Source organism: Polyodon spathula, chromosome 2 (assembly GCF_017654505.1).
Source record: "Polyodon spathula isolate WHYD16114869_AA chromosome 2, ASM1765450v1, whole genome shotgun sequence".
Taxonomy (NCBI): domain Eukaryota; kingdom Metazoa; phylum Chordata; class Actinopteri; order Acipenseriformes; family Polyodontidae; genus Polyodon; species Polyodon spathula.
In genome coordinates, this window is record NC_054535.1 from 64205168 (window position 1) to 64231507 (window position 26340).

General features: G+C 41.8%; 1 protein-coding gene across 1 annotated transcript in view; it reads right to left on the reverse strand.

Moving 5' to 3' along the window:
• Window positions 1-26340, reverse strand: part of LOC121299106 (transient receptor potential cation channel subfamily M member 3-like) — a 300327-nt gene that overhangs the window by 14416 nt on the left and 259571 nt on the right. The window contains exons 20-23 of the mRNA XM_041226653.1: window positions 16970-17221; window positions 16047-16221; window positions 8110-8260; window positions 7341-7537 (exon numbers count right to left, since the gene is read on the reverse strand). Coding sequence (XP_041082587.1) covers window positions 7341-7537; window positions 8110-8260; window positions 16047-16221; window positions 16970-17221 — 775 coding nt within the window. The remainder of the gene's footprint in view (window positions 1-7340; window positions 7538-8109; window positions 8261-16046; window positions 16222-16969; window positions 17222-26340) is intronic.

Consider the following 26340-nt stretch of genomic DNA (forward strand, 5'->3'; position numbering starts at 1 on the left):
AAATTTCGATTAAATTTTGTTAAAAAAACTCATGGAATCATTTTGATCTCCAATGTCAGAACTACCTTAGAAGAAAAGAACAAGATGGTAGGTTTCAAATCATGGAATGGCCAGTACAGTCTCCAGACTTAAACCCCATCGAGCTGGTTTGGGATTAACTGGACTGATTTGGTTATAGAAAACCAAAAAATGCCTTGCATGTTGTTTGCAAATTTCACGAGGCGTGAGCTGGGGAGTAGAGATAGGGCAGAAGAAGCAGAAGGGAGCGGTAAGTAGGACAGAGTGCCGGCTAGAAAGGACCGGACCTAGGATAGAAGAGCAGGCGAGGCCCACTCTAGTAGCAGACCAGCAAAGCTGGACATGGAAGCTAGGATAGAAGGTGGTCACTGACTGAGGGCGGCGATGCCGACACATATATGAGGGTTATGACTCAGAGAGCCGCCCCTCAGAGGAAGACGGTCCCGGAAGACCGGGACACGAAAGGAGATAGAGAGGGAGATATACCCAGCGTCTGAGACTTCTGTAACGGGGCGCTCGTTAGACCCCCAATTAGCCGAGACTTCACGCTACCTGGGACCTGAGATAAGAACAAGACATAGAGGTTAGTATGGGACTCGAGCATGAGTAGCCACGTCCCGAACTGAGACAGAGTATAGAACAGCCTTGAGTGAGGCAAGATAAGCGCAGGAGCTGTGAAAGAACATAGTGTGGCCAGGGGTCTGCTCTGACTCACATGGTGAGAACCCCCCTGAAGGTCAAGGGAGGCTGAAGGTCAGGGAAGTGAGATCACTTACCCCCCAAAAGGATGGACCTCCGACTCCTCACCAAATCTCCCACACCGTGAGACAAACAAAAGAGAGCACATGCCAGTGCATAACATAAACAAAAGACTAGAAGGACAAACAGGAGGATGGTTGGTAAATTTAGTAGGATATGACTGTGTATACCTGCTGCTCAGTGGAGAGGAAAAAACCCCTTCAAGCTAATTAGGGGAAAACCTCTAGTGGCTCCGACAGACAGGTAGCCCCCAATTCGGGCATACTAGCAATTTGGAATGGGCTGCAACTATGTCGGAGGGAGATGAATGAACATAAGAATCCGCTGCAGAAGCGGACCAGCGCCCCATGGTCTTGATCAGGCTCTGATTAATGCTGGCCCTTGCTGCAGAGGTGGCTGCACCGATACGGAATGAATGGGGTGAATAAAGCTGAGGAGGGAGGCCTGTCGGGGGCGAGGGTGGAGAGGAGGGAGGTCTGCTCGGAGGTGAGGGTGGAGAGGAGGGAGCCAAGCAAGGAGGTAGGAGGGAGGCCTGCTCTGGAGGAGAGGGTGGAGAGGAGGGAGGCCTGCTCAGAAGCGCGGGTGGAGTCAAGGAGGGAGGCCTACTCATGAGGCGAGGGTGGAGAGGAAGGAGGCCTGCTCGGAGGCAACGGTGGAGGAATGGAGGGAGGTCTGCTTGAGGCGAGACGAGTGACGATAGGAGTGAGAGGAATCAATGAACAGATGGTCTGAGGAGGGGAGTGGGGGGGGTTCCTGCTGTGGAGATACCTTGAAAAGGGAGATAGGGAACTTGATACTTGACATGTGAATGGACCGACCGCGCTGAATTGGTCCGTCTTGAGGTATGCAGCCAAGTGATGGAGTAAGCATGGAAGGTGGCCGAGAGGCAGCTGATCTCCATGGGTAAATCATTGTAGGGGGAGAAGCGGCTTTTCAGAAGAGTGGAAATTAGCAAATGGAGAATATATGTTGATATAGAAAGACAGGAAGGTGAGGCAGGGGGAAAGCTTTTAAGAATCCCACAGAGGGTCAGGCGGAATGCTAATATGGAGAGACTGGAGGGAGTTGGAAAGAATCCCTAGCACGGACCATAAGAGCCAGGTTTTGATTGAAGGGCTATGATTATTCGAATCTGGGCACAGAGGATTGAAGACACTGAGCAGGCTGTAGAATAGGAGCTCTTGAACAAGGTGGAGGGCTGCAGACATGTAATGCTGAGCAGATTGAAGGAGGTTACTGAGAGTAGGTTTCAGTCAAATAGCATCTGGAGAAGCTGAGGATTCTAGATGGGGGTTGTGGAAGCAAATGGGACCAACTGACAGAACTTGGATACCGAAAGTAGAGGCAGAAGGAGAGCTGGAACTGAGGGCTGAGGTGGTAGCTGGACTGAACGAACATGGATTGGCTACTGGGGAAGCACGGCGCCTTTGCACCCCATATTCTAGAAATGAGGGCAGAGATGAGATGATCCTTTCTATGTGTTAGTTAATACAGGATCGATCAGTGGTTTACTACTATCATGTCTGCTTGAAATGGAAAAGGTAAACTCACATTCAGAGATTTGGGTTTCGCAATGCCAGTTATTCTCTTAATAGTGGAAATCCTTAGCTCATAATCAAGACATATTTCCAGTCTCGTACCACATCTCAAACCAAGTATTAATGCTGTAACATTTGGGAGGATGAGCAAAGATATGAATAGGATTGTTGAAGAAGTGCCTTGTATTTTGATTAGTGTTAACCTTGATTGTGGGAATGCTGCCACAATCTGCGTATTGGAGGAAGGCTGGAGCATTGTAGGCTCTGGAAACTTGCAGTTGCAGATTTAAACAGTAAACTAAAACAACTTTTGCATGCTGCAGTAGTGAGCAGATCTGAAGAGGGAACGGAGATCTGCTTTAGTGAGGAGCGATTAACAGTAGAGGGCGGGACCTGCTGAACAGAGCAGAGGTCTGAGGAAGAAAATGATGGAGTGCTGTCAGTAGTGTGCAGAGGCCCAGCTGTGAGAGCAGAGATCTGCAATAGTGGGATGGGCTCTGTGCTCTGCCACAGTCAGTTGCTACAAAAGGTTAAGGAGGAGGAGGGGTCTCCTGCAAATCCCTCGGAATGACAACAAACTGCAGGAATGTATAGAAAAGCTGGAGCGTGTGAGCTTCACAGTGATAGCAAACCAGCTTAGAGACTGTATAAAATGTGTGGTGTTATACTGCCATCTAGCAGTTATGATTAGAATTAACCATTGGCTTGAGTGAAGCCGAGTAGAATATATTTGGTTATTGTGATTAAAATCCTTGTCGGTGTAGAACAACAATTGCGTATTCTTTTAGGTTTTAATATCTTCGTTACATGTTTTAGGACATTTAGTCATGTATATAAATACGTTAACACAGTATTTAGATGTCACAATTCGGTGAGTTGAACGAGCCCTCACAGGTTGTAAAAGTGCAGCAGCAGCAAGCCAGAAGATTGGAGTACTGAGGCACGGAGCTCGCAGTGCAGATGAAGCTGCCTGGTCACCATGGTTACTTACCACTCCCCGCAGTCACGCAATGAGGGCACTGCCGTGATAGCCATGGTCTGAGAGGCGCCAGTGGAAAAGTTGCAGAACAGCAGTGTTGTTGGAGCTTGTTGTGACCAGTCAAATGCACAAGTCGCCACATGCCGAAACGGAGCACAAAACTGGATGGACAGGTGCCTAAACATTCAACGTAGCTAATAGAAATCCAGGGCAGGATCTTCTGAAGGAACGATAAATTGTGCTGGCTGTGGGAGCGGAAGAGGGGTGCTTGATTGCAAGCGAAGAGTAAAGGAATGTTCAACTGACAGGGCTTTGTGGTGGATTAAATAGAGGAGCTATGGCAAGGCAAACGCTGATGACGGGAATGTCAATGTCTTGTTGAAGGAGCTTCAGAGGTTTTAGTGGAGGGCCAGTCTGTCTAATAAAGACGCGGTCGAGTTGAGAAATGAAGCTACGGTTTGGATGGTGCTGTTACTGGGGTGGAGGCTGGAAAGAGCAGGATAGACTAACGCTGGTGCTTCTTCAGCCGAATAGAGAAGCTGAATGATGAGAAGCAGCACCGGAGCAGATACGGAAATATTTGATAATATCTTGGGAGCGCTGCGCAGAGAAATGACCTCCAGTGAAAGGCAACGAAGTGTAGATTACTGGTGAAACACGAAAAGACGGCGTCTGAGCGTTTGCTACAAAAACGAAACGCTAGACAGCAAAGGTGCAAGTGATCAGGGCTTAAATAGAAAATAGGTACTAATTAACAGGAAATTAGAAGACCCCTGCTGCACGCCTTCTGAACTATGCAAGCTAACATGTAAAACAAAAAAATCTGTTTTTCCATGTGTGGCAGAGCAGGGCTCTGCCCTTGGAAATACTGGCAGGGATGGAGTTAAATTCTCCTCCCTGCCCAGGTTGATTGCCCCAGGTGGGAGCAATCAACTAATGTAATTAATCAATTATCATTTAGCCACCTGGCATAAAAGGAGGCCTCAGCCTTCCAGTAGAGAGGAGGGAGCTGACGAAGCAGGTTGGTGGTTTTTTGGTTGTTTGTGGTTTTGAAATTTTGAATCCAGTGAAGGCATTGTCCAGCCTGGAAACCTTATTTTTGTAAGTTTTGTTTTCTTTGTTTAGGTATTTGTGTTTAAACATCTTTGTTTTGCCCTTGTGCACGTTTATTTTGCGTTAATTTATAATAAGTATATATTTTTTGAACTGCACTGGGCTTCTGTCCACTCGCCAGCCTGCCACATCATGTTATTTTATAGCAAATGGATCCCTGTTGATCACTTGCATATTAACTTCACATGTAATTATTCATTATTACTTTCAATTAGCCTTAAACTAAAATGAACTATTTTCAATAACATGTAAATGATGTAAAATTCATAAGGTATGTTGTGGCTGAATTCCAAACCAAATTGTGAGATTTGTCTTTTTCCCTTTAACAATAAATCATTTTTTCAAGAACAATAACATCTAACCCAGCAAGTTTCAGATGGAAAACATCTTTCCATTTTTGTAGAATCAGTTTTTTTGCTAATATTGCTGTTAACAGAACTATTTCCTGAGAATGCCTGACATGTAAGATTTGATTCCATGCTATAATGTATATAATTTAATCCCATAATGTATGTAATTTAATCCCAGAGCACATGTAGCAGGTTTCCAGGGGATCTTCCACATTTCAAACAATTAGAATTTAGTTAATTTGTACCTAAAAAGTCTTTCTGGTCTATAATAGACCCTATGCAATATTTTAAACTGAATCGATCTTGGTTTTGCATTTGGTGTAGCCAACTTTATGTTATCATTGATATTCACAAATTCTTCATCTGAAATGTTTGTTTCCAATTCTTTTTTTCCAAGTTGGTCTAATGTTATTTATTGTTTTCCTATTTCTCGTATGAACGCATACATTTTCAAAATGAAATGAGAATTTGAAGCACTGTGTAAGAACACTGCTAATTTGTTTGTATTGGGACATTTCAATGATGGGCCTAGTATTTTGCATACTGCATTTTTAATATGCAGATATGTTCTAGAATCATTTACAGAAATATTATTTGTGACTGAGAGTCCTCAATGAAGAGAAGGAACCATCACTAAATAAGTCTCCTACTGTATTAATTCGAGCAATTTTCCAATTGTGATTATTTATACATTTTTTATTGTGTACAATGTTTGGGTTATTCCAAATTTCTGAGATTTGTATATGATTTTCCAGCTATTAGTTATAAGTGCTATCCTTTTAACTTTTTTTATTAAATTATAAAACAAAAGATTTAAACAAAACACACAACTGAAAATAAAGGGCACATTGGCCAAGCAAAAAGACAGACAAGTACCGCGCTGGCACTTCCAGCATGTCGTAGCAATTGTTTATTTTAGTTTTTAATTCTCTCCTAACTCCACCCATTCTCCACTAACAAACACACAACCACAAGTGAGTGCTTTGTGCATCTATATATACATTTGTCCTGGGATTCAATTACCAATTAATTATTCATTGAGTTTCAGCATATGCACTGGCATGAGTTGTGCCATCCTCGTGTCTAAATGCAAAATTTAACAAAATGTACCTCGTACCTAATCACACCCATTTCAGTAAATTCTGTCAGATCTCTCTCTCTCATTCATGACAAGACTTACTGTATAGCAGCATGTAATAATAATAAATAAAAAAAAAGAACAATAATTCATAAACAAACATGTACTTAAAAACAGAGTGTTTTAGATGTGGTAGTTTAACTGTCACCAGACTTGCCAACCCTCCTGTATTCACTGGGAGTCGCCTGTATTTTGGACCCTTCTCCCGGACATCTTAACGAAATAGCCTGTGAATTCAGCTTTGTATTAATAGATTAGATTTACATTAGCTGTAACTACTGAAAATAAGTAAAGTTGTAATCTCTATTGTACCAAACAGCATCTACTTTGTGTGCGTGAAACATTCAATCTTTTATGCAGCTGTGTTGAGACTCGATTGCTAATCAATCATTCAATTGAATCTTAGCACAGTCTGCATGTGAACCAATTGGGCATGCCCCGTGCCCCCATACAAATACCCACTTTAATCTGCACGTAAAGTGATTGTGCAATCCCCGTGCCTAAATACAAATATACATTTGAAATCACCTATGCTACTTAACCCACACTTCATGCACCACTACACACATACATATAAACATAAAAACACAAACTATGCACGGGCGGGGCACCCTGCCACATATCAACGGAAATGCTGGCCTTGGCAACGCTGGCAACGGCTGTGCTATCAGCGAAAATGCTAATAGCACCACAGCTGGCTCCTCCAACCAGGGCACTCCTGACCATGGCAATGCTGTCAGCGTAAAAATGTAAATATATTCTTAACCTCGAACAAAAAAACAAAACAAGTCTGATCTTCAAATGAACTTGGATCTGGATTTGTAGTCCTGAGAGCTATGCATTACACATGTGCATAGTGTGGAGTAGTGGTTAGGTCTCTGGACTTTTAACTAAGGGTCCAGGATTCAATACTGAGACACTGCTGCTGTACACTTGAGTAATGTACTGCTCCAGTAAGAATCCAACAGTATAAATGGGTACCAGGATTTCTATGTAAAATAAGTAATTGTAACTCGCTTTGGGAAAAAGTGTCAGCCAAATAAATACTTTTTAAAATTATAAATAGGCGAGAGCAACATAGGGTTGACAAAAATCCCACCCGAACCAACCTTTATTTCACATACTTTAAGATAAATACACACCTTTATTCATAAAACCGCCCGAACACTCGGTTCCGATGTTCCATTTGGGATGAAAATGATGCATGTAATAAAACTAAGTGAGTATAACAATACTATTAAAAAAATGTACCCAAACAACCTTTCAATACCTTTATTGATCAAACAGTGTTTGAAAATGCAGTTCATTAATGCACCTCACTACTTAGCCGTTCTTAGCTGATACTTCTTAAGCTGCTGTGTCAAACTGAAAAAAAGGGAAAAAGGGGTCTCAGTGTAAACAACCTCAGTGTTCTTCTGATTACCCAAAATAATGTGTTCACTCACTCAGTCCATAATCCCTCTCGTCTTGATCCTCATGTTTCCTCCAGCGACAGCACAAATGCTGGCATAGCATTGTCATGTGACTGAAGATGATCAGCGGGGGTGGCAAAACAGGCCTTTCATGGAACGTCATGATGAGCTGGTACCTCTGAAACTTCCACACCTGATTGGATATGGATTTGACTTCAAAAAAGGTATTGCTGCAAAAAACAACACCACCCGCATCAGCGAGACATGGAGACATGAGAAAGTCTCAAGAGCACCAACTTTTACAAACATTATTAATGTAGTGTGTACTAGTTGTAGACTCTTAAAGAGATTTAATACTTAACAACAACAACATTAATTATTTAGGGATGTTGAGGGATTAAAGAACTATCTTTAATTAACATACTAACAACTGTCAGAACCAATTATTCTAAACTTCATCCCTTACTAACATCATTTGATTTTGTCAAATAAAAACAATGAACCTGTAACAAGATCCAAAAGGGGTGGGGGTTAACCTTTAAAATACCTTTTCTATTATATTGTTAGTTGAACAACAGTCTCACAACTACCTTATAATTTTTTTTTTTAAGTTTCTCATCTGGGCTTTAACTCAAATCTACATACAGTATATTAAATGAATGTATTTACATGATTCAATATTCTGTAAAACAGTAGGATTATTAAATGTAGTTTATAATGTACAATGTATTGTTTTACTGTATAGAACATACCTATTGTTCATTTTAAAAGACTACATCCAATGTAATTCATTTTGACTTACTTGAACACAGCTATTAGAAGGTTAACCAAAAGGATATTTGCCACTAAGAGGTAACACGCCATGATGGCTGGAACGATCCATGCTCCTGTTTTACAGGGAGGCAGCTCTACTATATTACCATCTTCATTAGTTATGTTCTGTCCACATGGAGCTACATAAAAGAAAAACAGAAAGCATCCAGTGATTGTTAACAATGTAAATGTGTGTGTGACAGGGTGGCTGGTGGATGACGTCACATACCCGGAAGGAACACACAGACAGGAAGTACTGGAGTTGAAACTGAGACGCAATGATTGTGCTCAGTGTTTTAGTGAATCAAATAAATAAAAGATTTAAACAAAAACAGCACACAGCATTTGAAGCCCAAATAAATAGACAAACAAAACGGACTAACACTAAACAAACAACAGACGAACAGACAAACAAACACGGTGAGTCAAAACAAACAAACAAGTGTCGTGCTGGTCCTTCCAGCACGAAATAGCAATTATATGCTTGAATTAATTTACTTTACATTTTTACTTTCTCCTCTCCACACCCATTCTCCACTCACCGAACACACAACCCCGAGTGAGTGCTTCGTGCCTTTATATATACAGCTGTGCCGAGATTCATCGGTGCCACGGCTGGCTGCGGCAAGGCTGACAGTGGCAATGCTGTCAGTGAGGTGAGGTCCTCTTCCCGTAGACCCACTTGCCATGGAAAGCTCAGTGGGGGCCCATGCTCCGGCACCAGAAATGCTGCTATGGGTAATGCTGTCAGCAGAAGTGCTTACAGTGTCAAGGCTGGCTCCTCCCATTGCGCCTCTGGCAGCAGAAATACTGCCAATGGCAAGGCTGTCAGCAGACGTGCTGGCAGCTCTAAGTTTAGGTCCTCCAGCTGAGATCCTGGCAGCGGCAATGCCACCAGTGGCAGTGCTGTCAGCAGAAAGGCTGACAGCTCCAAGGCTGGCCCCTCCAACCCCAGAAAATCCCCGGAGGTCAGCAGCAAACTGCCTCCTGGGCAGGCATCTCCCGGCGGTGACATGCAGGCATCCCCAGGGGTTGTCATGCAGGCATCCCTGGTCAGTGACGTGCAGGCATCCCTGAGCGGTGATGTGCAGGCATCACCAAGTGATGATGTGCAGGCCTCCCCAGGCGATGCAGGTTTGGCATAGGGGCATCCTGACCAGTCGTGTCCCCCTTCCTCACATCGCATGTACCAACTTGGTGGAACCCCTCCAGCAGTGCTCCTCCTTCCTACACCAGGTGCACTAGGGGAACAGGTTCTTTGACTCCTCTGGCCGCTGTTGCTGCTGGGGCGGTGGGAGCGGCAGTCTGGTAGTGGAGACCGAGGCGACCCACACACCTCTTTACACAAAAAAACTTTTAAACAAACAATCCTCTTGAAAAAAATGAAAATAAAACTTCACCCGCAATATCGCCAGTCTGTTGCTTGGAGGCGCTGTTGTCCCAGTTCTGACACCATATGTTTCAAGGATGGCTGGTGGATAACATGACATACCCGGAAGGAACATAAGAACATAAGAACAAAAGAAAGTTTACAAACGAGAGGAGGCCATTCGGCCCATCTTGCTTGTTTGGTTGTTAGTAGCTTATTGATCCCAAAATCTCATCAAGCAGCTTCTTGAAGGATTCCAGGGTGTCAGCTTCAACAACATTACTGGGAAGTTGATTCCAGACCCTCACAATTCTCTGTGTAAAAAAGTGCCTCCTATTTTCTGTTCTGAATGCCCCTTTGTCTAAACTCCATTTGTGACCCCTGGTCCTTGTTTCTTTTTTCAGGCTGAAAAAGTCCCTTGGATCGACACTGTCAATACCTTTTAGAATTTTGAATGCTTGAATTAGGTCGCCACGTAGTCTTCTTTGTTCAAGACTGAACAGATTCAATTCTTTTAGCCTGTCTGCATATGACATGCCTTTTAAGCCCGGAATAATTCTGGTCGCTCTTCTTTGCACTCTTTCTAGAGCAGCAATATCTTTTTTATAGCGAGGTGACCAGAACTGCACACAATATTCAAGATGAGGTCTTACTAATGAATTGTACAGTTTTAACATTACTTCCCTTGATTTAAATTCAACACTTTTCACAATGTATCCGAGCATCTCGTTAGCCTTTTTTATAGCTTCCCCACATTGTCTAGATGAAGACATTTCTGAGTCAACAAAAACTCCTAGGTCTTTTTCATAGATTCCTTCTCCAATTTCAGTATCTCCCATATGATATTTATAATGTACATTTTTATTTCCTGCGTGCAGTACCTTACACTTTTCTCTAGAAAAGACACACAGACAGGAGGTACTGGGGTTGAAACTGAGACGCAATGGCTGTGCCCAGTGTTTTAATGAATGAAACAAACAAAAGATTTAAACAAAAACAGGATACGGCACTTGAGGTCAAAATAAATATACAAACAAAATGGACTAACACTAAACAAACAGCGGACGAACAGACAAACAAACACTGTGAGTCAAAACAAACAAACAAGTATTTGTAATTTGCAATTTGCAATTTGCAATTGTAATATTTATTTGTTTTTTTAAAAATTAATTCTCTCCACACCCGTTCTCTACTCACCAAACAAACAACCCCAAGTGTGTGCTTCATGCCTCTATATATACAGCTGTGCTAAGACTGAATTACTGTCTGTCTGTTCAGAGTTCTATTACAGCTTTCTCTACAATCTACGCAGAAAACACGCTTTTCAATTGTACCAGTGCATTTGCCACAGATTGCCTTTTCAAAACGGGCACAGACATCAAAAGTTGTTTTTATTGCATTTGCAACCTGGCATTGTCTTTTATTCCATGTGTCACTGGGCGCAGCGCTGGCTGAAGGTTGAGGGGCATTTGCCAGCTGGTTTTCATGTCTCTTATCAAAATGTTTCTGCTGTAGCTCCAGGGCTAGCTGCAAAATGAAGTCCCTCCAAGTGATTGTGTTGCCGGTTGACTCCTTGTACAAAACCAAAGCGTTGATGGCTGCCAGGTCCAAAACATTATTAAAAACAACCACAGGCCACCTGCGAGAACCACCTTCGTCAGAATACTGCCGCGCCATTTGATGAAGTACATTCACACTACACTCCATTGTGTTGTAAAATGCAACAGTCTCTGGCTTTCGTTTAGCATCAGTCTCAATGGTCACTGATCTGTGCAGAGAGCTTATTATAATAATAATAATAATAATAATAATAATAATAATAATAATATATGATGTGTAGAATGTTTCAAGCACGCAACAGGATTATAAATCCGTTCTTTCACAATGACTTTGATTTTATTGCAAAGCTCAGACTCAATTGTAGGCTATACTGTATTGATTTCAATATGCCGCATAAACTGCGGGTCTGGTGTTTGAAGAAGCAAGTGCTTATAACTTATTTATTTTCACGATTCCGCAGCTGAAACACTGTGTGGGTATTTAATTCAAATATTTAGTAACACTTAAGAACAGACATGCACAGGATATTCACATACACGGAGATATTTAAAATTTATTTGCAAAAGCCTTTCAAAAAGCAGCTATGGCGGTGCTATTGTTAATCATTCACTTGAATCTCAGCACGTTATCTAATTTGTGCAATCCCATGCTCATATACTATTACATACTTTATCTGCATGTGAAGTGATTGTGCAATCCCTGTGCCTAAATACACAGAACCATTTATATCCCGTGCTCCAATACCTACCTAACAACATTAACACACCACACGCAACCCATAACACAAAATACACACAGGGGCAGGGCATACTGCCACAGTGCATTAGAATAACACTTTAATGATACAAGTATATAGCTAAGAAGTACACATAATGTTTCGTTTAACTCCCTGTCACAAAGAAGGTTGGAGTGGGGGACGTCAGACCAGAAACAGGAACCAGGAAATAAATGACAGAGAGAGGTGGAGTTTGGTGGAGCTGAGTGAATGGTTTCGCTCAGAATTTAATAAATGAACAGACAGCCAGAAAATAAACGGCTGTAGCAAACACAAAAATACAGGAGACGGCACATTCGCCAAAACAAAAGACAAACAAAACGGACTAACGCTACACAAAACACGGTGAGCAGATATTTTAACTTTACGTTATTATTTTACTATTTAATACCTCCATCTCCAATCCCCTTCTCCACTCACCGAACACCCAGCCCAGAGTGGGTGAAAAAAGGCAGCTTTTATGCAGCTGTACCGTGACTCGATTGCTAATCAATCATTCACTTGGAGTCGCGGTACAACTGCACATGAATTAATAAAGTGCAATTCCCCATGCTCACATAGTATTACATTTTACTTGCGCAATCCTCGTGCCTAAATACAAATATACATTTTAAAAACTCGTGTTACACAGACCCATTAATATCCCGTGTACCAATGACTATACACCAACATTAACACACAACATATAATACACACAGGGGCGGGCACTTTGCCACATATACCCCTCCTTGTGCAATGTACACATGGCCTCAATGGCCACCTCCCCCCTTAAAATCCCAAAAGTCTCGCTCAAATTCCTGGGCCAAGAACAGGGACTTTAAAAGGGATGATTGGTGGCAATGTTGTCAGTAGCCAGGCTGCTACTGGCCATGCTGTCAGCAGACGTGCTGACAGTGGGGCGAATCTCTCCTCCCGCTGTACCACTGGCAGTGGAAATGCTGCCAATGGTGCGGCTGTCAGCAGATGTGCTGACAGCTCCCAGACTGACTCTTTCAGCTGGGGCAAGTCCAGCAGCGGAAAAGCTGCTGGGGTTGGTGGTTTCCAGACCTCCCCCAAGATCTCCAGCAGTGAAACTGCTGCGGGGGAAGGTGGTCTCCTGACCTCTCCCCCCTTTATAGCCGGCAGCTCCCTCTGGGGGAACTCCATCCCCCAGAACTTCTGCAGCGAAATTGTGCGTGGAAGGGTGGTCTCCTGACCTCTCCCCCCTTTTTCATAGCCGGCAGCTCCCACTGGTGGGGCTCTGGCCACACTGACCCCTGCGGCCAAGTAGAGCTGACTGCAACCCCTGGAGAAGCAGTTCCCTTTGACCCCAGGCGATGTGGAACGACTGGCAACTCTAGGCGATGTGGAGCAACAGGCAACCCCAGGCGATGCGGAGCAACAGGCAACCCCAGGCAATACGGAGCAACAGGCAACCCCAGGCGATGCAGAGTGGCTGGCAACCCCAGGTGATGTGAAGTGGCTGGCAACCCTAGGCGAATTGAGGCAGGCATCCTTGGGCGAAGCGAGACAGGCATCCTTGGGCGAAGCGAGACAGGCATCCTTGGGCGAAGTGAAGCAGGGAGTCAGGACAAGATGGGGTGCGGGCGTTGGCCCTCTTCTCGGCCACTGCGGCTGGGCGGTTCTGCCCCTTGCTTCCCTCAACAGCCTATGCAAGGGCTGCTGAGGACCGCCAGCATATAGTCCTAGTCCTTCTGGTGCAGGGAGAGGCAGCTCCTGCTCCTCTCCCCCTGATGGTGATGGAGGCAGAGGTAGCTCCAGTTCCTTTCCTCATGATGGTGGGGGAAGTGATACCAGCAGGCATTCATCCTCTGCTTGTGGGGGAAGTGATACCAGCAGGCATTCATCCTCTGCTGGTGGACAGGAACCCAGCAGGCATTCACCCTCTGCTGGTGGACAGGGACCCAGCAGGCATTCACCCTCTGCTGGTGGACAGGGACCCAGCAGGCATTCACCCTCTGCTGGTGGAGGTGGCGGAGGCAGAGGCAGCTCCTGCTGCTCTGCTCCTGCCGGTGGAGGTGGTGGAGGCAGAGCCAGCTCCTGTTGCTCTGCTCCTGCCGATGGAGGTGGCGGAGGCGTGTAGTCTCCTGGCGGCTGAGGTGGGAGCAGCGTGTAGTCCATCCTTATTACAGGGGACTGGTGCGGCTCTCCCTCATTTGCAGGGGACTAGTGTGGCTCTACCTCACTTGCACAGGAAGGTGATGGAGGCAGAGGAAGCACTTGCTCCTCTCCTCCAGGTGGTGATGGTAGGGGAATTGATACCAGCGCTGGTAACCCCCCTGATGACACCACGTGTCACAAAGAAGGCTGGAGTGGGGGACGTCAGACCAGAAACAGGAACCAGGAAATAAATGACAGAGAGGTGGAGTTTGGTGGAGCTGAGCAAATGGTTTCACTCAGCATTTAATAAATGAACAGACAGCCAGAAAATAAATGGTTGTAACAAACATAAAAACACAGAACACGGCACATTCGCCAAAAGAAAAGAGACAAACAAAACGGACTAACACTACACAAAACACGGTGAGCAGATATTTTAACTATATGTTATTATTTTATTATTTATTACTTCCGTCTCCAATCCCGTTCTCCACTCAACGAACACACAACCCCAAGTATGTGAAAACAGGCAGCTTTTATGCAGCTGTACCGAGATTCGACTGCTAATCAGACATTCAATTGGAGTCGTGGTACAACTGCACGTGAATTAATGAAGTGCAATTCCCAGTGCTCACATATTATTACATTTTACTTGCACGTGAAGTGCTGTGCAATCCTCGTGCCTAAATACAAATATACATTTTAAACACTTGTGTTACACAGACCCGTTTATATCCCGTGTACCAATGACTATACACCAACATTAACACACAACATATAATACACACAGGGGCGGGCACTTTGCCACACCCCCTTAACCATTTAAGGACCGGGATCGTGTTAACACGATCATACTGAAGTGGGTTTCTAGGACCGTGATCGTGTAAACACGATAAAAAAAGCATATACTATTTCATGAACTAAATGTATCAGGTATTTTTTTTTCCTTATTACTAATAATAATGAAATGGATAACTATTATTTTATTTATAAATAATTATTTTGATAAAATAAGTCAAGAGTAGTGTCTATTACTGCTTATAATGACCCTGAGAATAAACGTGAATTATGTCATTGCAATCACTCAGTGAAACAATGTCAAACAATTTGCCCAAGCATCAATATTTTTTCATCAAAAATATCATCAACTATTGTAAGATCTATCAGGTCATAGAATAATAATATTTTTTTTATATATGTATCTCTAAGCAGAATACATAATAAAAATTACTTAACTTAAAAAAAAAAATTTTCCATACCGCCTACTGACAGTGTCTCATCAGTGTGCAGGCGCTGTCCTGATGGACAAAGCCTGCTCATCTGCACTTAAACATAGTGCTGGGCAGTATTACCAGAAGGGAAGTTATCACCACGGATGCATCCAGCCTCAGCTGGGGTGCCGTGTGAAACGAAAGGGGACCGCAAGTATTATGAAAACCCCTGTGGCAGGGTCTCCATATAAATATTTTGGAGCTGCAGGCAGTGTTTCTAGCCTTACAGAATAAATTAAAAGAATGAAAAATGAAATGAAGCAAAACATTTATATGGTTTTTGAAGTACTTTAGAATGCTTTCCAGAGTGTTCTGAAGAAAAAAAAAAAGAACACCATTTGCAAGATGCTACTGTAATAAATAGATTTTTAGTGAATTGTTATAGGATGAGAGTCAACTACATCCAAAAAACGCCTTGTTCTGGGGGAGCATCTCACTGAAAAATGCTTGTCCTGAAAGGGTTAATTACATGTTACATGTTAACATGTAATTAACATGTAACATGTTACATGTTAACAGAGAACATTCCAATCAGCATAATATGACCTATGAGGCCTGATTTACTGTATAATCTGTACATTGATTCATGCCATCAAATGAAGAAAAAAAAAAAAAAAAAAACCTTATTACAGCACGTTTGAATTTAGCATTGCAATTGGCCTGATAATTCTTTGATTCCATTTTGCTCAGACATCATGATGATGATGATGATGTTTTCTGTGAGATTTGAGAAAGACAAGTTGTATAGTATTGTGCTTTCCCTATGGTGCATTGCTTATGAATCACCCTGTATATTACTTTTCAAAAATGTTTACTGTGAGACATGGTGATGAATACAATACATGGCTTACGGTCTATCTGGTCTGCAAACACTTCTCCATAGATCATCCAGTAGGGCATGTAGAATATATTCCTTGCCAGCATCCAGGAGGGCTCCTCGTTGGGATTGAGAATCGCTTGCCGTGCAACTCCAAAACTCATCAAGACCACCAGCATAATGATGACAAAATACATCATATCGATCATCTGTCAAAATGGAAATTGAAATTGGTGACAGATTTACAAAGCTTCACAATAAATGCAACTTGAAGCTCTTAATTAAACTGTACATACGATTTACATGCAATATTTGCAATTATTACAGTCTGATAGCAAAGCAGTGGGTTTCGTATATAAAAAAGGCTTTTTGTGGACATATGCTCCCTCTAGTGGTGGAAAGTCCAGTTTCTAATGATGAACAGCTTGTGGAGGGTTTGATTTTAAGTTTTTTCTGTTCTTTTTTATTCCTATTAGAGCCTGTTTATTTACCCAACCCCCACCCCAATGACTTTTTTTTTTTAAATAAGGGTTTAAAAACAGAAAATGTTGTTTAGAAAAGTGATATTAATCTGATAGATCAATTCAATAATATTGCTTTAATATTTATTATAAAAAAAACAAAAAAACAAATGAGATGCTCTTTATCCAATCAACAAGATTCCAGTTGTGTAAAAAAGATTATCAAAAGCTGAATCTTCTGATACATTATGTTGTGTGTCTAAAATATTTATGTGTATCTGTGTTAACAGGTTAAAGTTGTTTAAATTTCTAGTTTTAACTCCCTTTAGAATCCTAAGAATAACTACTGGTGACGGCTGTGTATAGGATGTCTCGTAAAGCTTCACTTACTTGAGTTTAAACTACATAACGACTGTGGAAGGAGTGAAACTGGTACTGCAACTACTGTTTTTTTTGTGCGTGTGACTAGAAAAATTTTAGACTGTGATCCGCTTACCATCTTTCCTATCATCATGACATAGGGGCCCAAATACTTATTGACTCCAAAAATGTCCAGCAGCCGAATGTACCAGTAAATGATGTTGACACAGTAGATGACTCTGCCATAGCTCATGAAAGGGGGTTCTTGTAGTCGCAGCACCATCCCCACAGAGAATAAAAGAATAGCCATGAGGTCAGTGATGTTCCAGTACTCCTGCAGCCACACCTTCACTTTCTGCAACAGCTTCTCAGGCTCAGACATGAGGATCTGTGGAACACACATTGAAATTACACCAAGGGAGGAAAGGGTCAGGAAAGTAGTTCCCTATCAAGTACAAAATGTAACCATTATCTAATGGGTATTTATCCCTAAAGACACTGTAACCTCAACTGAAATAACAAAGACTGCTCGTCAGAGCCTGTGACGCAGTCATGTCCACCCCAAGGTCATATATACCCTGTACACACAGATCTCATCATCACTCCTTTCCTTTCATCTGACTAGGGTGACCAGATAGCAAGAGAGAAAAACCAGGACACTCAGTTCTTGCGGGAAGGATAGAAACCTTGTTTCAATGAACTACTGCACAATGCAAGTAATTCAAACTATCTTCTGTAAATAAGCTTTTTTTATATTTCTTCGCCTTCCTGTGTGCATTGCACTTAGGCAAAAACAAAAACGTAGAATTATACTTAAACAATGTTTTAATCAGCCTATCAGTGCATCTGCACTGGTTTTTCTGTAACCTACTGTACTGAACATAGCAGGTGGGACAAAGTCAGTGCTGCATTGTTTTGGTTTAGGATGCTAAAATCTAGTTTTCAGTATGAGACGTAAAATACCAAAAATGAACAACAAAGCAAAACAAGCAAGTTATATTTCGGCTGAGGATTGTGTCAAGACATTTCCCAAAGAAACTATACATGCAGATATAGGTACTTATTTTGCACATCTTGTAATGTCACTTAAAGAAAGTATGATAGATCGCTGTTTAGCTTCAGAATCACACATTAAAGAGTATTACAGAGGCTGCTGAACAGAATGTAAAACAAACAAAAGCTTTCAGAAAACAAACTGGAAAGTCAGCGCAGACAAAAAAATATTCCTGTGTCAGTTGTACCCAAGTTAAATCAGCACTACAGGTACAATTTATTGCACAGCTACCTCGGTTCAAATAACCCACTATTTACTTTTTAAACGTGGTTAGAATGTTAGACCCGAATAGGCACGTTTTCTTTGTTTTGACTCTGTACTGATAAAATAAATTCCTGGATGGGACAAATAACATAACAACAAACGTGCTGCATATATGGACTTTATTAAACAATGCCAGGTATTGGGTAGCTGAGTTTTGGGACTGTTTTTAATTGCTTTCCACATCTGTATAACTTGTCAAAGCTTTGCCTTACACTTCCAACCAATTCAATGGATGCAGACGTGCATTCTCAATGTATGGGCAAATCCACATCAGACAGAGAATGTCGCCAGCTACAGTTGGGAGATGTTGCATGTTTGTCTTTTAACATTTTACGCACTCTTTTTTAGTTAGGAAGCAAATACCATAATGTTTAGGCTTCTATAGTGATATGAAATATTATCTACGTGTATTTAATGTTTAATCAGGTCAGCGAAGTCAGTCAGTGAAATCCTAATCCTAACTGGATGACTTGGCCATGCACATAAAATCCTTTTTACCGATGACATAACTGTAGAACTCCTTGAAATTCATTTTTACTTTTGAGCTTCGAATTACTCACACAAGCTTCAACAGTCACAATAATAATAATAATAATAATAATAATAATAATAATAATAATAATAATAATAATGTTGTATCCCGCCTCTGTGTGATGCTGCTGTCTTTTTTTTTACAGAATTTACACAATGGCTTTGTAACACAGTTTTTTTCCACCACTGAGTTCGATACTTGTCTTTTTTGCTTTTTAGTGACAGGTTTGTCAACATCAGCCCCCATGACACTTCGCCAGTAAAACCAGATGAACCAAGTAAAACACATGACGCATACCGAATCATATGATTGCAAGTTAACGTGATTAGATAGCCGCATAGATACAATGCAAACAACTCACTCAGACAACACACACTAAACCAGTAGAGCATGCTGTTGCACCGCAAGACAGTACAGCAGCCAAATAAAGTACATTTCCTAATGAAAAAAGAAAATTCACAAGTTCCCTTTACAAGAGACAGCGTTCTAGTTTTGGTTACTGCCATTCGTCCTCTCTCTAGCTCCCCATGCTGTTTCAAAGTGCATGGAGGCTGTTCTGGCCCCTTTGACTACTCTATTATTTGGATGACTGGGTCATTCTGACCAGTCTACAGCTCAGGCATACACTCACAAGTAACTGTTCATTGGCCACCTTCTATGGTTGGGGCTTACAGTGAATCATGCAAAGAGCCAGCTCACACCTTCTCAGACAGCCCTCTCTTTAGGAGTGCGCTTGGACTCTGGGTCTATACTGTCTACTCTGTCGGAGGACAGAGTGCAGAGAATAGCTGCTTGTCTGAAGCTTTTTCAGCTCAACAAAAAGCTCACAATTCTGACGTTTCAGAGGCTTCTGGGCTTGACAGCAACACCTTCCTTTTGGTCTTCTGCACATGCGTTCTCTCCAAGCCTGGTTCAACAGCAGGGTTTTTCAGCCTGCACTCAGCCCAGGCTGTGACAGAATGTCAAAGCATTATTAAGAGTCAGAGACAGTAACTGTGGGTTTAAACGCTGGGGCATGCATTAAACAAAAGTAAATCAAAACACTGCTCACAGAGCAAAACAAAAACATCAAACAAAACAAGTCACAGACACAGATATCCAGAAAAGAAAATCCCTCACCCAAGTCATAATATCACAGTGAGTTGTATTTTAAATACAGGAGAGTTTGTCTCTCTTCATGTGGCAGCAAAAACCTCTCCTAATGGAGTTTCTAGCTCCTTATTTATATCATGTGGCTGTTCCCAGTTAGCACCAATTATCTAACACCCACATTCTCATATGTATTTGGCAAGGATATGAATAAACTCCAACCCTGCCAACCACCACCACCACCAACACAAACCAAACACTATTTATAAGCAGGGCCCTGCCCTGCCATACCGCCTACTGACAGTGTCTCATCAGTGTGCAGGCGCTGTCCTGATGGACAAAGCCTGCTCATCTGCACTTAAACATAGTGCTGGGCAGTATTACCAGAAGGGAAGTTATCACCACGGATGCATCCAGCCTCAGCTGGGGTGCCGTGTGAAACGAAAGGGGACCGCAAGTATTATGAAAACCCCTGTGGCAGGGTCTCCATATAAATATTTTGGAGCTGCAGGCAGTGTTTCTAGCCTTACAGATGTTTTACAAGAGGTATAGGGGAGACACGTACTTGTCTGAATGGACAACACTACTGTGGTGGCTTATATAAACCACCAGATTGGTGTCACGGAGTGACCCTAAAACCTCTTTTGAGTAAAAGGTGTATGCGGCAGAGATGTCGCATGAATTCACTGTCCTGTTCGTGGAACCATTCCTGGACAATCCTAGCCTTGTGGCATGGGGCATTGTCCTGCTGAAAAAATCCATTAGCAGATGGATACACTGCTGCCATGAAGGGATGCACCTTACTGGCAATGATGTTCAGATATCCTGTGGCATTCAAACTTGCTCCACTTTTATCAATGGGCCCAATGTGTGCGATGAAAACACACCCCACACCATTACACCACCACCAGCCTGCAATGTTGACACGCAGCATGATGGATGCATGTACTCATCTAGTTTTCTCCATACCCTAGTCCTCCCATCAGCGTGAAACAGCAGGAACCGGGATTCATCCTACCAGGCAATGTTTTTGCAATCCTCCAGTGTCCAGTGTTGTCGTTCCTTAGCCCACTGCAACCGCAATTTCTTGTGTTTTGCTGAAAGAAGTGGAACTCTGTTAGGTCATCAGCTGCCATACTCCATTCGTGTCAAGGTACGACGAGTTGTGCATTTTTTTTTTTTTTAACATGTTACATCAATAAAGGATCATAGCTTTCACCTGGATTCACCTTGTCAGTCTATTTCATGGAAAGAGTAGGTGTTCCTAATGTTTTGTACACACAGTGCCTATAGTAAGTATTCACCCCCCTTGGACGTTTTCACAGTTTGTTGTGTTACAACCTGAAATCTTGATGCATTTAAATGGGATTTTTTTCCCTTGATTTACACAACCTACTCAACACTTTGAAGAGGTAAGATAATTTTTATTGTTAAAACAGTTAATGAAAAACAAAAAAAAACCTGAAATGTCCTGGTTACATAAGTATTCAGTCCCCTGAGTCAATACTTTGTAGAACCACCTTTGGCAGCAATTACAGCTGTTGTCTTTTGGGGTAAGTCTTTACCAGGTTTGCACATCTGGATCATGCAATATTCACCCATTTGTCTTGGCAAAATTGTTCAATCTCTGTCAAGTTGGATGGGGGTCGTTGGTGGACAGCAATCTTCAAGCCTTGCCACAGATTCTCAATCAGATTCAAGTCCGGGCTTTGACTGGGCCACTCTAGGATATAGTCATTGTCCTGCTGAAAGGTCAATCTCCATCCCAGTCTTAGGTCTTTTGTAGACTGAAGCAGGTTTTCCTCAAGGATTTGCCTGTATTTAGCTCCATCCATTTTGCCCTCTACCCTGACAAGCTTTCCAATCCCTGCCGATGAAAAGCATCCCCATAGCATGATCCTGCCACCACTATGCTTCACAATAGGGATGGTGTTACCTGAGAGATGTGCTGTGTTGGGTTTGCGCCAGACATAACGCTTTGCATTTAGGTCAAATAGTTCAGTTTTTGTTTCATCGGACCACAGAATCTTTTGCCACGTCTTTTCAGATGCCACATGCCTCTCTCACATGCCTTTTTGCAAATTACAAGCAGGATTTTACATGGGTTTTTTTTCAGAAATGATTTCTTTCTTGCCACTCTTCCATACAGGTCAGATCTGGGGAGTACCTCAGCTATTGTTGACACATGGACAGTTTCTCCCATCTCAGCCATGGAATGCTGTAGGTCTTTCAGAGTTGTCATTGGCCTCTTGATGGCTTCTCTGACCAATGTTACCCGGCTGCTCAGTTTGGGAGGACGGCCTGCTCTAAGCAGATTCTGAGTGGTGCTGTATACCTTCCACTTCTAAATGATCGACTTAACTGTGCTCCAAGGGATATTCAGTGCATTTGAAATCTTTTTATACCCCCCTCCCCTGATCTGTGTCTTTCCACAACTTTATCACGGAGTTGTTTTGAAAGCTCATTGGTCTTTATGGTAGTATCTTTGCTTTGACTGCACTACCCAACTGTGGGACCTTACAGAGAGGTGCATTTAATCTGAAATAATGTGAACCACTTTTATTGCACACAGATGGACTCCATTTAACTTATTGTATGAATTCTGAAGGCAACTGGTTGCACCTGAGCTTATTTAGGAGTGTCATAGCAAAGGAGGTGAATGCTTATCTAATGAAGACTTTTCAGGTTTTTATTTTTAATTGATTTGTTTTTTCAACCCCCCCCCCCCCCCCCCCCCCCCCCCCCCCCCCCACATTGAAAGTGTTGAGTAGGTTGTGTAAATCAAAGGGAAAAAAATCCCATTTAAATGCAACAGGATTTCAGGTTGCAGCACAACAAAAATTTCCAACTGTACATACAATGGCTCTCAAAAGTATTCACCCCCTTGGACTTTTCCACATTTTATTGTGTTACAGCATTGAATCAAAATGGATTTAATTAGGAGTTTTTGCCACTGATCAACACAAAAAAATCCATAATGTCAAAGTGAAAAATAAAAGTTCTAAATTAATCTCAAATACAAAACAGAAAATAGAATCTTCTTCACACTTGAGTCAATATTTGGTAGAGGCTCCTTTGGCAGCAATTACAACCTTCTATTTGCAAAGTCTCTACCAGCTTTGCACATCTGACACTTTTTTGATGTTCTTCTTTTTTCAAGCTCAATTGGATGGGGACTTTCTTTTCAACTCTTTCCACATATTCTCAATTGGATTGAGGTCCGGGCTTTGACTGAAGCACCCAGGCTATTAACCTTTTTGTATTTAAGCACAGTGTCTCCCAGCTTGGGGTCATTGTCCTGCTGGAAGATGAACTCCTTTAGAGTTGCCATAGGCCTCTTGCAGACTTCAGCAGGTTTTCCTCCAGGATTTCTCTGTACTTTGCTGATCCATTTTGCCCTGTTCTAGACAGATTCACAGTTGATGCCATATTCTCTCCATTTCTTAATAATGCTTCACTTTACTGTGCTCCAGGGGATATTCAATGCCTTGGAAATGTTCTTATATCCTACCCCTGATTGGTGCTTTTGAAGAACCTTATTCCGGATTTGCTTTGAATGTTCCTTCTGGCAAACTCTTCATGATGTGATGTTTTTGTTAGGAAATGTACTAACCAACTGTGGGACCTCCCAGAGACAGGTGTTGTTTAACCTGAAATCATGTGAAACACCTTAATTGCACACAGGTGGACTCCATTCAAGTAATTATGGGATTTCTAAAGACAATTGGTTGCACCAGAGCTTATTTAGGTGTGTCATAGCAAAGGGGGTGAATACTTATGCAATCAATTATTTTCTGTTTTATATTTGTAATTAATTTAGAACAATTTGTAGATTTTATTTTTCACTTTGACATTATGGACATTTTTTGTGTTGATCAGTGGCAAAAACTTCTAATTAAATCCATTTTGATTTCGTGTTGTAACACAACAAAATGTGGAAAAGTCCAAGGGGCTGAATACTTTTGAGAGCCACTGTATATAAACAACTCTTTTAATACACATATATAAACTTGTACTGTACTTAATAGCAAGAATCCTGTAATCTTCAGTTCACCTGATTTTTTAGAGAAAGGAGGGGTTGAAAATGAGAACCATAAGATCATGTTCCAATATTTTGGGAAGGAGTTATATCCAATTAATTTTCAATGTTTTTACAACTGCAACTAGTTTTCAAAAGGAGTTGACCGGATCCTTTTAGAATATATCATTAACTCAAAAATTGATGATCATATTTAATTGAGACTCCTGATGTATTCAATGGTGGGAAAATCCTATATAAGCACAGAGCAAGACCACATTCACCACCACTGAACTTGATCTTTTAAGCTGAATTGATCCATGCTCTGAGGGTCTCTGATAAACTGATTGCAGTTTGGTCGAAGTCAGAAGTCTCTGCCTTTTGAAGACAATTCTTATTTTTCATATATCCTACACTACACTTCCATATACTGTAAGGTAAGCATATATTTGAATTTATATTTTGTTTATATTGGATGCATTACTATAAGGTATATAAATTATGTTTTAGTTTTGAGAGTGGTATATTGAATATTTTAGAACATAGCTGTGGGTGATCTGGCTTTTTGCTTGGATAGCCTAAAGGCTAAGCATATAATAACCATATTTGTATTACTGTACTGAAGTAGTAAAGCTTTTAAATCTGTAAAGGCACTGGATCGCCCATTTACGGTGGTCTGCGCAACCAACCAATCCATTTTTTAATGCATTTAATAAACATCTCAATAAGCTCTGCAAATGTCTGTGATATTCTTTGAGCGCTGTATGCAGAAGCATAAGTCTATGTTATCTCTGTGGTGCAGGGGCTATATGTATTGTTCAGATACACACCCTTTTTTTGGCTTCTCTTGGCTCCTATCAGTCTCACTTGGCCATTGAAAGGTTTTCTCTGCTTTTTCCGGAGAAAAAAACAACTAGAGACCTGTGCTTTTTTATGATGTCACATAGGAAAGGGAAAATTGTAATGTCAAGACAAAGTACAGCTGGGTCCAATGACTGCCAGGTTCAACCATGCTGTGAAAGCTTGCGTAACATACTCGGAAGGGGCACTCACCAACCCACCTGGCCAGCGTGGCAAGTTATGGCCAACCCGCCCATGACGAAAGCACAGGCAGAAACATGGCCCTCATTCCCCAGAAGATGGATTGCCGCCAACCAAGGCAGCAGTCAGTTAGGCATGAAGACAGAGGGTGCTAAGAATCACCGGGTTACGTTTTTAGCTCCCACTAAACACTGACCCTGGCCACGTAAAACTGCAGATCTTTTTCAGGTGAAGCAAGACTTCAAGAGTTGGAAGAAGAACTTGTAAGAATCAAATGGGACATCATAGGACTAAGCGAAGTACAGCAAAAAGATGAAGGACTATTAGAACTCAAGAGGGGACATCTTGTCTTCTACCGAGGCACTACAGATAGACGAACAGGAGGCGTTGGATTCATTGTCCACAAAAGAATCGAGAATAACTTAGTAGAGATTGACAACACATCAGAGAGGTCCGCAAGACTGATAGTGAAAATTTCAAGGAAGTATGAACTTCAGGTCATCAAAGTATATATACCTACAATTAGCTATTCGGATGAATAAGTCAAATATTTTTTATGAAGAAGTACACAAAAATGGGAAAAGCAACTATAAGTTCATCATCGGTGACTTCAACACCAAAATAGGAAACCAGCAAGGATGAGAATTCAGTCTGCAAATTTGGACATGGCGACAGGAATGAGAGGGGCAATTGACTAGAACAATAACTTATTCATCATGAACACCTTCTTCCAGAAGAAACCCATCAGGAAATGAACATGAAGAGGGCCCAACGGAGTGAAGAATGAAATTGACTACATGCTTACCAACAAGAAGCACACCATGCAAGATGTCTCAGTACTAAACAATTTTAACACAGGAAGTGACCAAAGGCTTGTAAGATGCAAAATACACCTAAACACAGCACTGGAGAGAGCAAAACTTGTGACGACGAAATCTAACACAATCAATGTAGAAATGCTCCAGAAACAAAGCCTGGTGTTTCAACTGGAACTGAAGAATAGATTCAGCTCTTGAAGATCTGCAAAAAGATGAATCAATCAAGTTAAACAAAATCTATGGAGGAAGTGACACAAGTAATTGCAGAAACAGCAAAAAAACATCGTTGGAACACAGAGTACAAAATGCAACCAGAAGATCACGCAAGGGACAAAAGACCTCAAAGGGAAATGAAACAAACAGCAACTCTGAAGTCAAAGATTGAATACATTGAGCTCTGTAAGACAGTAAGAAAGCACGCTACTAAGGATATACAGTCGTTCAACTGTAGGTTAGTAGAGAAAACTATTGAAAAAAACTGAAGCTGAAGAAAGCAAAACAAAGACTAATCATCAGGAAAAAAAACTGATTTTAGAAATCAAACAAGAGGACAAGACCGTCATCAAGAACTTTTACAGAAAATTATGATGAAGATGAAAAGAGCAACGTAGCAGATGGCAAAGATGAGACAGAAAAAACGCAACCCGAGGAAGAAGTTCCAGACATTCTACTGGAAAAAGTGAAACATACA